General features: G+C 34.9%; 1 protein-coding gene across 3 annotated transcripts in view; it reads right to left on the bottom strand.

Annotated features, from left to right (window-relative positions):
* Positions 1-12,391, bottom strand: part of LOC128998451 (coronin-2B-like) — a 55,367-nt gene that overhangs the window by 6,258 nt on the left and 36,718 nt on the right. For 2 of the 3 annotated variants that reach the window (XM_054424580.1, XM_054424581.1), the window contains 3 exons: positions 9,862-9,998; positions 5,832-5,927; positions 1,968-2,051 (listed from right to left, as the gene is read on the bottom strand). In XM_054424580.1, coding sequence (XP_054280555.1) covers positions 1,968-2,051; positions 5,832-5,927; positions 9,862-9,998 — 317 coding nt within the window. The remainder of the gene's footprint in view (positions 1-1,967; positions 2,052-5,831; positions 5,928-9,861; positions 9,999-12,391) is intronic. The other variant, XM_054424582.1, reaches the window with a different exon arrangement.

A 12,391-nucleotide genomic window follows, 5' to 3' on the forward strand; every position in this document is an offset into this window, starting at 1 on the left:
AACTGATAGTGACTCAGCAAATAAATGTATATACAAACAGATAAGTAAAGAGAACAATTTATTTTATGACTTGAGCAGTCACAAAGACTTGCATCTAAACGTCTGTAACCTGTGAGAAAAACATTTTGATATTGGCTTCCTGGAAGGGGCCGGATAAACAGAGGACCGGTAAAACCAAGGCCGGATATGAGGGGTTCTACTGTATTGAATGTCTCCCATGGTCATGGAGGCATTATCATGGTCTTCGTAATCGCAAGCAATCAATAAACGTCAGTTAAGCAATTAATTTTACAAACTTAATCTTAATATGCTCCTCAGATAATTCAACCTTTTAATTGTTTCGACCATGGTCCCGGTCCCGTAGGTGACGGATTAGCGGGGTTGTAATGTAATAAAAAAGTATATGTATGTATCCCTGGCCATATGTACTACTTTGGTGGTATTCAGGACTCAAAACTTACTTTAGGATTTACTTCAGATTTTTTTCCAACTGTGCTTGCTACAGCTAAGGGACTTGTGCTCTGCAATAGGGAATAAAGACATGGCAAATTCATGTTTTGATTTCAGAACTATTTAGTATATGTCAAATCCTAGGGATTATGGATTATGTCAACATTTATATATGAAACAGATGAATACTAATGAAGATGCAGGGGCTCGTGAATACACCAGAGTCCAGCTAATCCATTGGTTTATTTTATACATGATTTGCCTCCAGGATTGATTATCCGACATTAAATGAGGTTACTAACCTGTCGTCAATCAATCCTATATTTGTCGTAGATGACTTTAATTTCGGAGTTAAAACCCCAATTTCAAATCTTTCTCTTCAGTCCTCAATTGTCAAACATATCTTACTGCACCGGCCGTTGTCAATAACACATCACACATAAGCACTTACGGAAACATTTAGATTCATAATTATATACAAGCGGTCAAGGACAAAACCAGACCATTTATAGATTTAAAATGAGGTAAGTAACCTTATTTTATGTACTAATTGGGATCGGATCCTGTTCAGATTACCTACGTGTTTCTAGATTAGCAATAATTTGCATCAAGAAATGTGTCTAATGTGACTGCTATTGGTCAAATAATGGGGAGCTGGTCTAATAGAATTAGTAAAATTAGCAAAACAATGGAATTAGCATGGTTCAGATTTGCAAGACTCTGGTGTAAATGAAATGAAATAAAAAAATTGTTTATTTAGTCAGGAAAAGCCTCATTGCCCTTTCTTACACTTAACCTGACTAACAAAAAAGGAATAAAATTACAAATAAAAACTTAATCTAATCTGGTTTATGTGTATGTATACAGGGTTGGGTAACCTATTTTAGTGGTGATTTCAAGTAAAAAAATTTAAAGGATAGGTTTTAAAATAAAATTCAAAATAAAAACATCGACTAAGGTTGTTTTTTCCCTGAATGCTAAAACCTTGATATTATCGGTACATGGATGGTGAACATTGATGCTCATCTCTACCCTGAACATAAATCTCGAAGGTTTTCACTCCCTGTATTCTATGTCTCTCGTTACTAATACGCTAAAAACAGATGATTACTTTGAAATCCATATACAGTGGAACCTTGATAACAAGACCCTCGATAACAAGTCACCCTTGATAACCAGTGTCATTTTCAAACCCCCTTGAATTTATTTACCCTTTAATTACATGTTATTGCAAACCTCGATAAAAAGTCAACCTTGATAACAAGTCTTATTTGATATTCCCCATGAGAGTCTTGTTATCAAGGTTCTACTGTACTGCTGCTTATATCTGATAAAAAAAAAATGTTCTACTTATCAAAACAGTATGGAGCCCGTATTTTGTAAAAATAAATAATAAAGAATTATAACAAAATGTATGATTCATTGGTCCAAAAAATTCTCTAAACCCTTATTCATTTCAAGCTTTGAAGAGTCCCTATATGTAATGATGAAATATGCTTTTCAAATGCATGACTTACCGCATACTCAGTCTTCGGAATGTCTTCGTAGTCGCTTTGTTCGATAATCTTTAAGTTCATGAAGTCTTCGTTCATGATATCACTCTGGAAAAGGAAAAAAGTTATTAAAAGAATAGTCACTGTACATATATTTATGTATTTTTTGTATGTAAATTCAGATAGGTTACCTAAGTACATTAGAGACCAAGGGCTACAGGTACCCCAAAAGGTCACACAATATTTTGTTTGTTAAGATTGCATTGTGAATGTAAAGTATAATTTCACTCAACTAAGTATAAGACTCGAATTTACACAGGTAAGGAGCTAACTCTATCCTTTACCAAAGGCCTCTTTACCAACCTTAAGATGTAAAAAGATTTAGGCTTCGTTTTCAGGTTGGTAAAACTCAAAAAGAAAGTAGCATGCACTAATAAATTATTTACAAAATTATGGCATGGTAGTACTATTTATTTTATTTATTAAAATACACTGTGATCCAAAAATTATACAAGTATTCAATTTAAGTGGCTCCTGAAAAACTCCATTAAAACTTTAGTAATACAATATTCAGGGCTTTCATTAATATGCAGGGTTTTAGAAAGTTCAAAAATGTGAAACACGAAATGTTGAATATTTGTCAAGTAAGTTTTCCTAAAACATTTGATTAAAGTAAACAATTTAAAATAAGATTTTTCAAAATAAACAATGTTAGAGTGTTTTACGCTTTCACTGTAAATAAAACATTTAAGTTTTGTTCCATACTCATTAATGCCGATCATTTAATGCCAGATCTTAAAAGTTACCAAACCAATTGATTTACCTTTAAATAAAATCCAATAGCTTATTGATACAAAACATTACTAAACTGCTCACAGAAATAACTACCTTGGCAAATTATCACACCTACAAAAGTTAAAACACACACCTAAAATATAAAAAATATACAATAAATATAACATCAAAACACAATTACAAAAACAACACCAAAAATGTTCAACGAATACTCAGAAAATACAATATTAGGAGGTATCTGCTAATAGTTTGGAAGACGTTAAACCCTCAACCAGAATCATTTTCTGATCCAAAAAAGCAAAAGTACATGAAATTATGAAATATAATTTATACATGGATAACTTTTAACAGCTGGAGTAGTTCTGGATCTTACAAGATACAGCTAAAACCTTATATAAAAAATTATTTCAATATCTCATAAGGCTGTTTTGGAACTAGAGAATCCTCACAAAGCTCAGTAGTTCCCGAGTTTCCACGTATGCCGCCACTGTTGCTGCTAGTACGGTGATTAGTACGGCGTAATGCAGATCGGTCTATTCAGCCGTGGAAGGCGTTTAAAAAAAATAAGAGTACAATGCATCCGTACACAACGCACATACCATTTGCTTGCCAAATCCCGTTATCTTATATGGTGCTATTATTAGTTACCAAAATCACCACTAGGCCTGGGAATCATAATTTGTGGACTGTGTCAGTGTAGAAGCAATACAGTAGACCCCCTCTTAACCTACCCTAATGGGACCGGACATAGGTAGAATAACTCAAAAGGTCGGTTAAAACGGGCAATCCCTAAAAACATAACAAACTGAAGTGCTATTCATTTGGAATTATATAATCATTTCGAAATGTACTTGCATTATTTATAAAATAAACTACACTTATCTCCTTCTTTTCGTATTGATAGAAAAGTCACAAATAAACACAAAACACGGATAAGTTAAATACTTTCAGTGGAATAAATTATAGTTGTAGGCAAGAGTCAATAAAAATTCTTATTTTAATAATTTAAATACTGTAACATTAATTGATACTTTCCAAATCTATCGTAATACAGTATAGAACTTTTTGTCAAAATCAAAGATGCAAGCAAACATTTTGCTACGAGACAGGATGGTTATTTATAGCCTCTCACTGGATGCTCTAGTCACAAAAACTATCTTGACCTTGGAATCGTTAACCCCCTCCCCTGCCCGCTCTAAAGATTGCATTGTTTGTTTAATCTAGCGATAAGATAATTCTAGATTGGTATATTACAAAAATAGCCACTGTTTTCAGAAACATAAATTTTTGGGATGGATACAGAATAACTTATTCTTAGTCACATTCTGTGGAGATAAGCGTATGGTTCCCATCGCTGTGGGAGCGGAAGTGCCGAGATTCCTAGAAAGTAGCAGTTAAACCAAACTGCTCTCAAAGCAAGGTCGGTTAAAACAAACTGTAATAGTTTACTATCGAGGGCGGATAGTTCGATTATCGATTAATGTGAGGTCGGTTAAGAGGGGGTCTACTGTGTAAGCATTATTGATCAATACTTTTGATTCCAGTTGTTCCGTTCTGCACACTTACGATGCATCTTTAGCAAACATAACCTGGCCAGCTGTTAGTTAACCTAAACAGCTGCAGCTGTTGTTTTGTATTTTCAAAAGAGTATAAAAACTATAATTCATACATGGATAAAATATTGTATTGAATAGATTTATGTAAATAAAATAAGAAATATTATGTATTTGTTGTGTTTTTTTGTTTCTGTGACTATTCATGTATGTATGTACAGCTTGCAAAGATGATTTTACTTGATTTAGTTGAAGCAGTGCATGCAATTTAGTGAAACTTACGATTTAGACTTTATTTGTAATACATTTTGTTTGGAATATTTTAAACAGTGATACTGATACTGTATTTTAAATAAGGTGGATTGAAGTTTGTTTTAATTTTAGTGAAAAGGAATTGTGTAATCACGTGTGACTTTAAAGAGAATCTAAGGCTGCATATAAAAGTATGATTTGCAGCACTAATTTTACGAAAAATTTGTGTTATTTGTAATTTTTATCAATACAGTATTTATTCTCATTTCTGAAATTCTTTTGCATTTTGATTTTATTTACTTCATTTCCTTTTATGACTCCATCTGAAGTTTTTATTATTATTTATTTGTGATTAAATGTTCGTTTTTGCCTCCAAGATTGTTATGACTATGATATAAGTTACATAACTTTTGTTGTCATCAAGCACTATCTGTTATTAGATTACTAACTTAGTAGCATTATTTAAAACAAGGTGTCTGGACAATGGTTTTGTTTGGTCTGTTCTATGATCATGTTACCAATTTTTGTTTCAATGTTTATTCCTTTTATGGTGTTTAAATGTTCTTATGACAATATGTGTTTTACCTACGACCGTTTATTAAATTAGCCGTTTCAGTTCAGTTCTTAGAATTGAAAATTGTTTACTTTCATAACAGCATAGTTTTTCGAAACAACACAGGTAACGGATCAATGAGGTTCAAGGACTAAGAGAGAAGAAGTAAAATTGTAATGATTCAAACTTCAACTAATCAGCTGTTCAGGCCAATTTAGGTGCAATTAGTGTTTGGTGCAATGTTTCGTTGCATCACTGTCAGTGGCAATGAGAGGTATATAAACGAAAACATAACCTCTCTTAGAAGTTATGAGCAGTGAGTTTTAGTAATTAAAACACTGTCGTAGGTAAAGTAGTGTATGCACTCGCGTAAATAGTGTTAACGAAATCGTTGCGTAAACTATTTTACATTCTAACAAGATTTGAAAATGCAGCTTTAATGCTCTGATACTATATATATAAATAATAGGCCTACATAGTGGATGAAGACGACAAAACATGCGTAACCTATATTACAGTCACAATTTTAAGTTTAACAGGTTTAAAAAAATAAAAATAAAAATAAAAATATTAAAAATCAGGTTTTCAAGTTTTAAACTCCTAACTGTATACATAGTTCAAAAACAGTATGTAAAGTCTTATTTCGAAGTGTTAAGATCAAAACAAATTCATGCGGCGTGCGAAGGATCAAGGGAAAAGCAGTTGGGGAAACATTCATGCATTTCACTAAGTCACCTGGTTGCTAAAGTTGGTGAACATGGTCTGAATCTGCTGAAACTTAGTACTTTGATTGGTCGAGGTTTTCTGCAGTTTCTCACTTTCAGGTAGCAGCTGTGAAATGGAAATTACTATTTAAACAACAAACTGTAAACCACCAATCTTCATTACTAACAGGGTTGGTTATTCAGGAGTAGGTAAAGATATATATCAGTGTTTCCCAACAATTTTTTATGACGTACTATTTTACAAGAAATAAATGTTTTGCGTACTATTGTTTTTTTGACACTGTATATATCTCACATATTAAGACCACCTATAGCAATTTTATTTATTTAAATACCCCCACCGCAGCAAACCTGCAGACTAAGTGAATTTCAATTTTTTTTCCTATGACGACAGGCCTGGGATTTCTTTTCACATTACTTCACGCTAGACCTATGGGTTGCGGCATTATCACTTAGATAAAATCCATTGGTGACTTGCTGAGGTTCCGCGCTCTAACCACTACGCCAGCTCACTCCCTAAGCAAATTTCCATTAGCCTTATTGGATTTTCACTCAAATATCTCCTTAAAAATATCATATTTATTCCGTATTCAAAAAATATTAGTTTATCGAGTACTTAGGTTTGCTGCTACAGGAAAGGTGATACATTTTATAACTTTGATCAAAATATGTTCATAAACAAGGAGACTACAACAGTTTACTAATCATCCATAAGAATAACATAAGAATTTTAAATTTGCAGTTTTTTTGTAATTTCTGTTTATTGATTAAGCGCATGACAACATTTCAATATAGTAAATTATTTGTTTTTTTAACTCAACCAATCGGTTTAGAAAAAAATTGCAAAATCTTATGTTTTTAAGTCAAAAATGGAAAAAAACCCCGTTTTACCCCATAATACCCCCATAAACCCCTGTTTCCATAGTCCAGTCATGCTGGTTAGCGAACTCATTCGAATGGATGTAGGTTTACACGTTTATACCAAATTTCATAAAAATCGGATCATTTTTGCTTGAGTTTAAGTTAATAGCTTTTTTGGAACTATATGGAAAACGATAAAAGATCCACTCACAATGAATGAGCCACTCACAGAGTCTACAATCCTATTTTCTTTCTTGGTTTTTGTTACAGTTGATATGACAAAAGATGCTATAGTGTTCAATAAGTTTTCTTACAGTTTGGCTTGGTTTAAAAGTTTGTGTATTCGACAGAAAGTTACACCAGTACTCTCTGCCTCCTGCTAAATTCAACTGCGGTAATTTTTACTCGAAACTGGCAGTTAGTGGAAATTACGTTTAGTCCTATGATTAAGGGTGTAATATGTGTATTATTTATTTTTGCAAACCTAACTAACTTAGTTTCCAACCGTAATTATGCACATTTGCCAAGAATATTGCATTTTCACAATTTGTGAATACCTCAGTAAAACACTGAGTACTGGGCGTAAGAGTTGCATCAAATAATTTCACCGTTCTAACCTATTCTTGACTGTACACAGTGGCTGATGAGCTGATGTACGCACAAACAATCCTGACGTATAATACAGAGTGGGGCAGTATAACTTCCTTTTTGTTAATTTGCGCCATTTTGTTTGTTCATGCTATAGCAAAGAGCTAGCAGTCTTGTTCGAAAGACGCGGCTATAAAGTTTTGTCCTTGCGCAGTTTAGTCACCATTATGCGTTGGAACAGTGAAGAGCGTGCGTTTGCCGTTGAGGCCTACTTTTCCAGTGGATGTTCAGTGATCGCAGCCCAGCGCGCCTTACGGAATCGGTTTAATTTGGCCCTGTTAGCCCCTGTTCCAGACCGGAAATCAATTCTCTTGTGGTTCAATACGTTTAGACAAACTGCAAGTGCAACAAAACGAAAAACTGGAGTCCCATGGCCCATTAGATCACCAATCATTTAGATCATTTGAGGCAGTGAGAGCTTCAATGTTGCGATCGATCACCAAGGCGTCCAGCGCTCAAACATACGTCTCCCCTTAGACTTTTTTTGGACTTTCCATTCATTCTGTAACGAGAGTTTTCCATAATTACCTATATTTCCATCCATACAAGATGGGGATTGTGCAGGGACTGTGAAAATGCCTTAATTCAATCAGGGGCGATTTGCACTGGCTAGCTTAATCTCCCGATTTGTCCCCTTGCGATTTTTTCTTTGGGGGTTTTTTAAGTCCCGTGTTTATGTGGACCGCCCAAGGACCCTTCAAGAAAAAAAAAAACAAGATCCAGGAAGAAATTGACAACATAACGCCTGCTATGGTTTAAAGGGTAATGACAAACACCAGAAATCGGTATACTCAATGTTTTTAGAATGGAGGATGTCACCTGCATGATTTTCTCTTCAAAACTACTTAAAACAAAACTTTAGGAATGTTCTTACATTGTAAAACCCAAATGAAGTGTGTCTGACTCATACAATGCGTTTAATAAAGCTTTGAAAAAAGGAAGTTATGCTGCCCCACCCTGTACTTGTACTTAAACTTCACCATGTACTACCACAGTCGCCCCTGTGTACCACAGTCTCCGCTGTGTACCACAGTCTCCGCTGTGTACCACAGTCTCCCCTGTGTACCACAGTATCCCCTGTGTACCACAGTATCCCCTGTGTACCACAGTCTCCCCTGTGTACCACAGTATCCCCTGTGTACCACAGTCTCCCCTGTGTACCACAGTATCCCCTACTGTGTACTACTAGTGGTACACACGTACCACGGGTTGGGAAACACTGATATGGATAACTGTTTCAAAGATCAATGGACAGAACAGGATGTTATAGGAAGACAGATTCTGGGCTGGAACCTTGAGGGACAGCCAAGGAGAAGAAGACAAAGGCAATTGCAGAAGAAAATTGTAGAAAACAAAATAGGAGCATAAAAGATAGATAGAGAGGAAAGCCTGGAATGGGAGTGAAGGCGTAATTGGAAATCGTGTTTGATGGCACTGTTTTGACAAGGCCCTTATGGAGAGAAACAAGGAGAAAATGGGGAAAGAAATGATGCAAGACAGGATGAAGTCAATTGTAAGTCCAAAAAACCTTTACAGTTGGAGTGGCCACATCAGTAAGTAACTTATGTAACTAAGTTCCCAAACTATTGAACATTGCAGTGTTGTAGTTTTATACAGGGTTAGACAAATTTGTGAATACCAACTCTTAAATTTTCAACGATTTACACAAGGAATTTCTGCAGCATAGCATTGCACTTATTGTCTGCCCCAAAGCAGAACTACAGGCGACAGTGTGACACTGTCACAGAAAGACGGCAAGGGATGCAAAAAAGGGGCGCATGCTATAAAAATAATTATTTTTTTTAAATGAAAAATTACTTATTTTACAGGCAAAATTAGGGCCACATTATTCGTTCTTCCACTTAACCTGTATAAATTTATGCAGAAAATGCTACATAACAAGTTAATAACATTGTTTTTTCACAGAAAATATTTCTGTAGAAAGTCTAAAACTTTATTTTCTGCAGAAAAATTCTCCGTTCTGCAAACAGTAACGCTACAAAACGTCATGCATTACATAAACGAAAGCTGTGACGTCAATACTCGGTGCATCAATCATGAGTAAGAATATATAGATAGAATAACCGTATTACTAAGTGATTGAATGTAATAACAGTAGGCGTTTAAAAAAAACTATCACACACACGGTTCATTTACACGTAACTTGGACTATGTAAGACCACAGACAATTTTTTGATTTTTCCAAGACCATTGCAGAAAGTTTAAAAACGTTGTGCTTTGGGGTTTGTCTGTATTAAAACTTTACAATGTGGTATTTGGGTGTCAAAATTTTAAATGTGCCCCATCGAGTGACACCTCTTTTAAACGCGTTTATTAATAAGTAGAGGTATCTATTTCCACCTTGAACAGGTGGAATGCACAGTAAAACACAACACACAGAATTCGAAAATGCACAGTAAAATAGGCTGATGAAAATTACAGAATGGAATGACAAGTTCTATAAATAGACAAAAGTTTAATTTATCAGTAAATGCTTGATGAATGAAGATTGTAATTAACTGATAACTCACTTCAATTGGTCGGTAGTCCGGTGTCGTCTGGTTAGAGAGGAAGGCGTACTTCATACGGTAATTGTTGTCTGCTGTTGCCGACCTAGACAACTCAGTACCTTTAAACACTTGAGGCTTGTGAGTGCAAACTGCAACTCCTGAAATCACAAACATTCAAATATTATACACTAATACTTTTGACAAATAATTACATTCATTAAAAATAGTTGGGTAACATTTATAGTTAATTTTAAGAGTTTTGTTTCTAATACAGTGAAACATGGTAAATTCAAATGTCCATAATTTGAAAACTTCTTTGGTTCAGAATACTGTCTCGGTCCCAAAAACTAGCATACATAATCGCTGTTGAGATAACATGGGTAATATGAATATGTACTATTACGGGTAGGCTAGTTGGAATTTTTCGAACATTAATGAATGACAACTCTGAGGGTTAAACAAGATCGGGTGCACACTCAAGAGGGGGGGGGGGGCTGAAGAAGCTACACATGAAGAAAAATAGTGGAGGATAAGTTATGGAGGATAATAAACTTTATATACCTATGGTTGTTGTATGTACATGAAAATATACGATGATATAAAAAATAATAGATTAAGAAAAAGACAGTCTAAAAAGATGTAGTCATTCTGTCAAAAAACAGAAATGGCCTAGAGGAGCTAACCAGACTAGACTGTTCATACAAAAAACAGAGAAAATGGGCCTAAAGATTAATGATTAATGGTGAGAAGACAAAATATATGCACTTCACGAAACAGCCAAATGAAATGAGGGAAATAGGATTGCTCAGGCCAATAAATGTATGTAGACTTGTAAGAAATTGTTGACTTCAAAGATTCTATCGCATAGAACGAAAATAAAAATATATTATTGTATAATTCGACCTGTATATGGTATTCAACCTGTTATATGGAGCTGAAACTTGGATTTTAAACACAAAAGAAGAAAACAAAATGATTGTTTTTGAAAACAAAATTTTAATAATGATATTTGGCCCTACAAAAGAAAATTAGAATGTAGAAAAAATCATAATAGGGAGATAAGGAATATGTATGTAATTTATGATGTAGTAGCACACGTGAAAGCAAGGAGAGGTGGGCAGGACACGCACTACGGGGAGAACGAGATTCACTATTAAAAGAAGCAAGCATAGGAAAGCCAGAAGGGAAACGACCATTTGGAAGGCCCAAGAAGCTGGGATTGTGTCTCCAAGGACGTTAGAGAAGTGAGCAGTGGAAGAGGCAGAAGATGGAGAGCAGTTGTTGGTGCGGCCAAATCCCACCTTGGGCATAAATGGCCATGGAAGTAAGTATAAAAGACAATTTACTTTTTTTTATTTTGCAAAGGCAAGGTAACAGACATAAAGTATATCCATAGCTATTTACCTTTATGTCCGCCAAAACTGCACACATCGCCTACTAAACACTGGTTCACAAGAGACCCATTTCACTATCACCGCTAAATAAATTTAAGTAGCTGCATTCCTAATTACTTATGGAGGGCTAACGGAAATATTTTCAGACCAGATATGAAAGTTGTAAACAGAGACAAATTCTAACTGCTGTCACAGCAACGATGTAATTAATGGCTTCAAAAGCATCGCAGAGAGTGACTCTTCGTGTTTAATATAGTAAGTAAAAGTGACAATGAATTAATGGCTAGTTAATGTGTCAGTTCATTCTGAAAGCTTCAAATTATCGACTGTCAAATCATTTCCCTCTTTCACTGCTGCTAGCAGACTCATGTGTTTTAGATTGTATTCTTTGTTTATTTTTCGGTTACGCCAATACGATAACGTTTATCGTGATGGTATGGCCTCTGGATCGTCTGAATTAACGTATAAATATGATAACAGTTATGTTGGCAATATGTGCTATTGTTTGTTTTGAAGAGAATGTATTGAAAAATAAGGGATATAAGACGTTTTCTTCAGACAATGCTAATGGTTAAAATCCCCTAGCACTTTTCAGTGTGGTATTGGGTAAAGACACATAGCACAAAGAAGGGTTAACTGCTGGTTTTTCATTCAATTCCCAAAGTCCCAACTCAAAGCTTGCTTTTCAAAGAGCTGGAAATAATTTTAATATGAGTTTTCTCTGTGTTTAAAATTTGAGAGAAGACCCATGGACACCCCACCCCCCTCCGAGTGTTTAGTATGCAACACATTAACCCAATGGCATAACAAAATTGCACAACCTGATCACACGGTAATTCCTACTTTTTGGCTCCTTTAGTGACTCGCAAAAACAGTTATACAGTGGCTTTCTTATTTTTTTATTTCTGCCTATAATTATTGTCTTTCTCCCTCAATTTTTGAGGAGGATGAAATTATAGAGAAATGGGTTGAAAACATTTTCTGATACTCTCGAAAGAATATAGCCAACAAAAAAAAAATACAGACCTTCCACCTAATAGAACCGATGAGATTTTTTAATATGAGGTTAGCGGCCTCTTTTAACCTTGCCTTTGCCTGTCCAAATAGACTACTTGCCTGTGCATGGAATGTATCCAGCAAAGCAAGGGGTGAGCCGG

The sequence above is a fragment of the Macrosteles quadrilineatus genome, unplaced genomic scaffold (assembly GCF_028750875.1).
Source record: "Macrosteles quadrilineatus isolate MER2022 unplaced genomic scaffold, UCM_ALF_1.0 Scaffold_7__1_contigs__length_78375512, whole genome shotgun sequence".
Lineage (NCBI taxonomy): Eukaryota > Metazoa > Arthropoda > Insecta > Hemiptera > Cicadellidae > Macrosteles > Macrosteles quadrilineatus.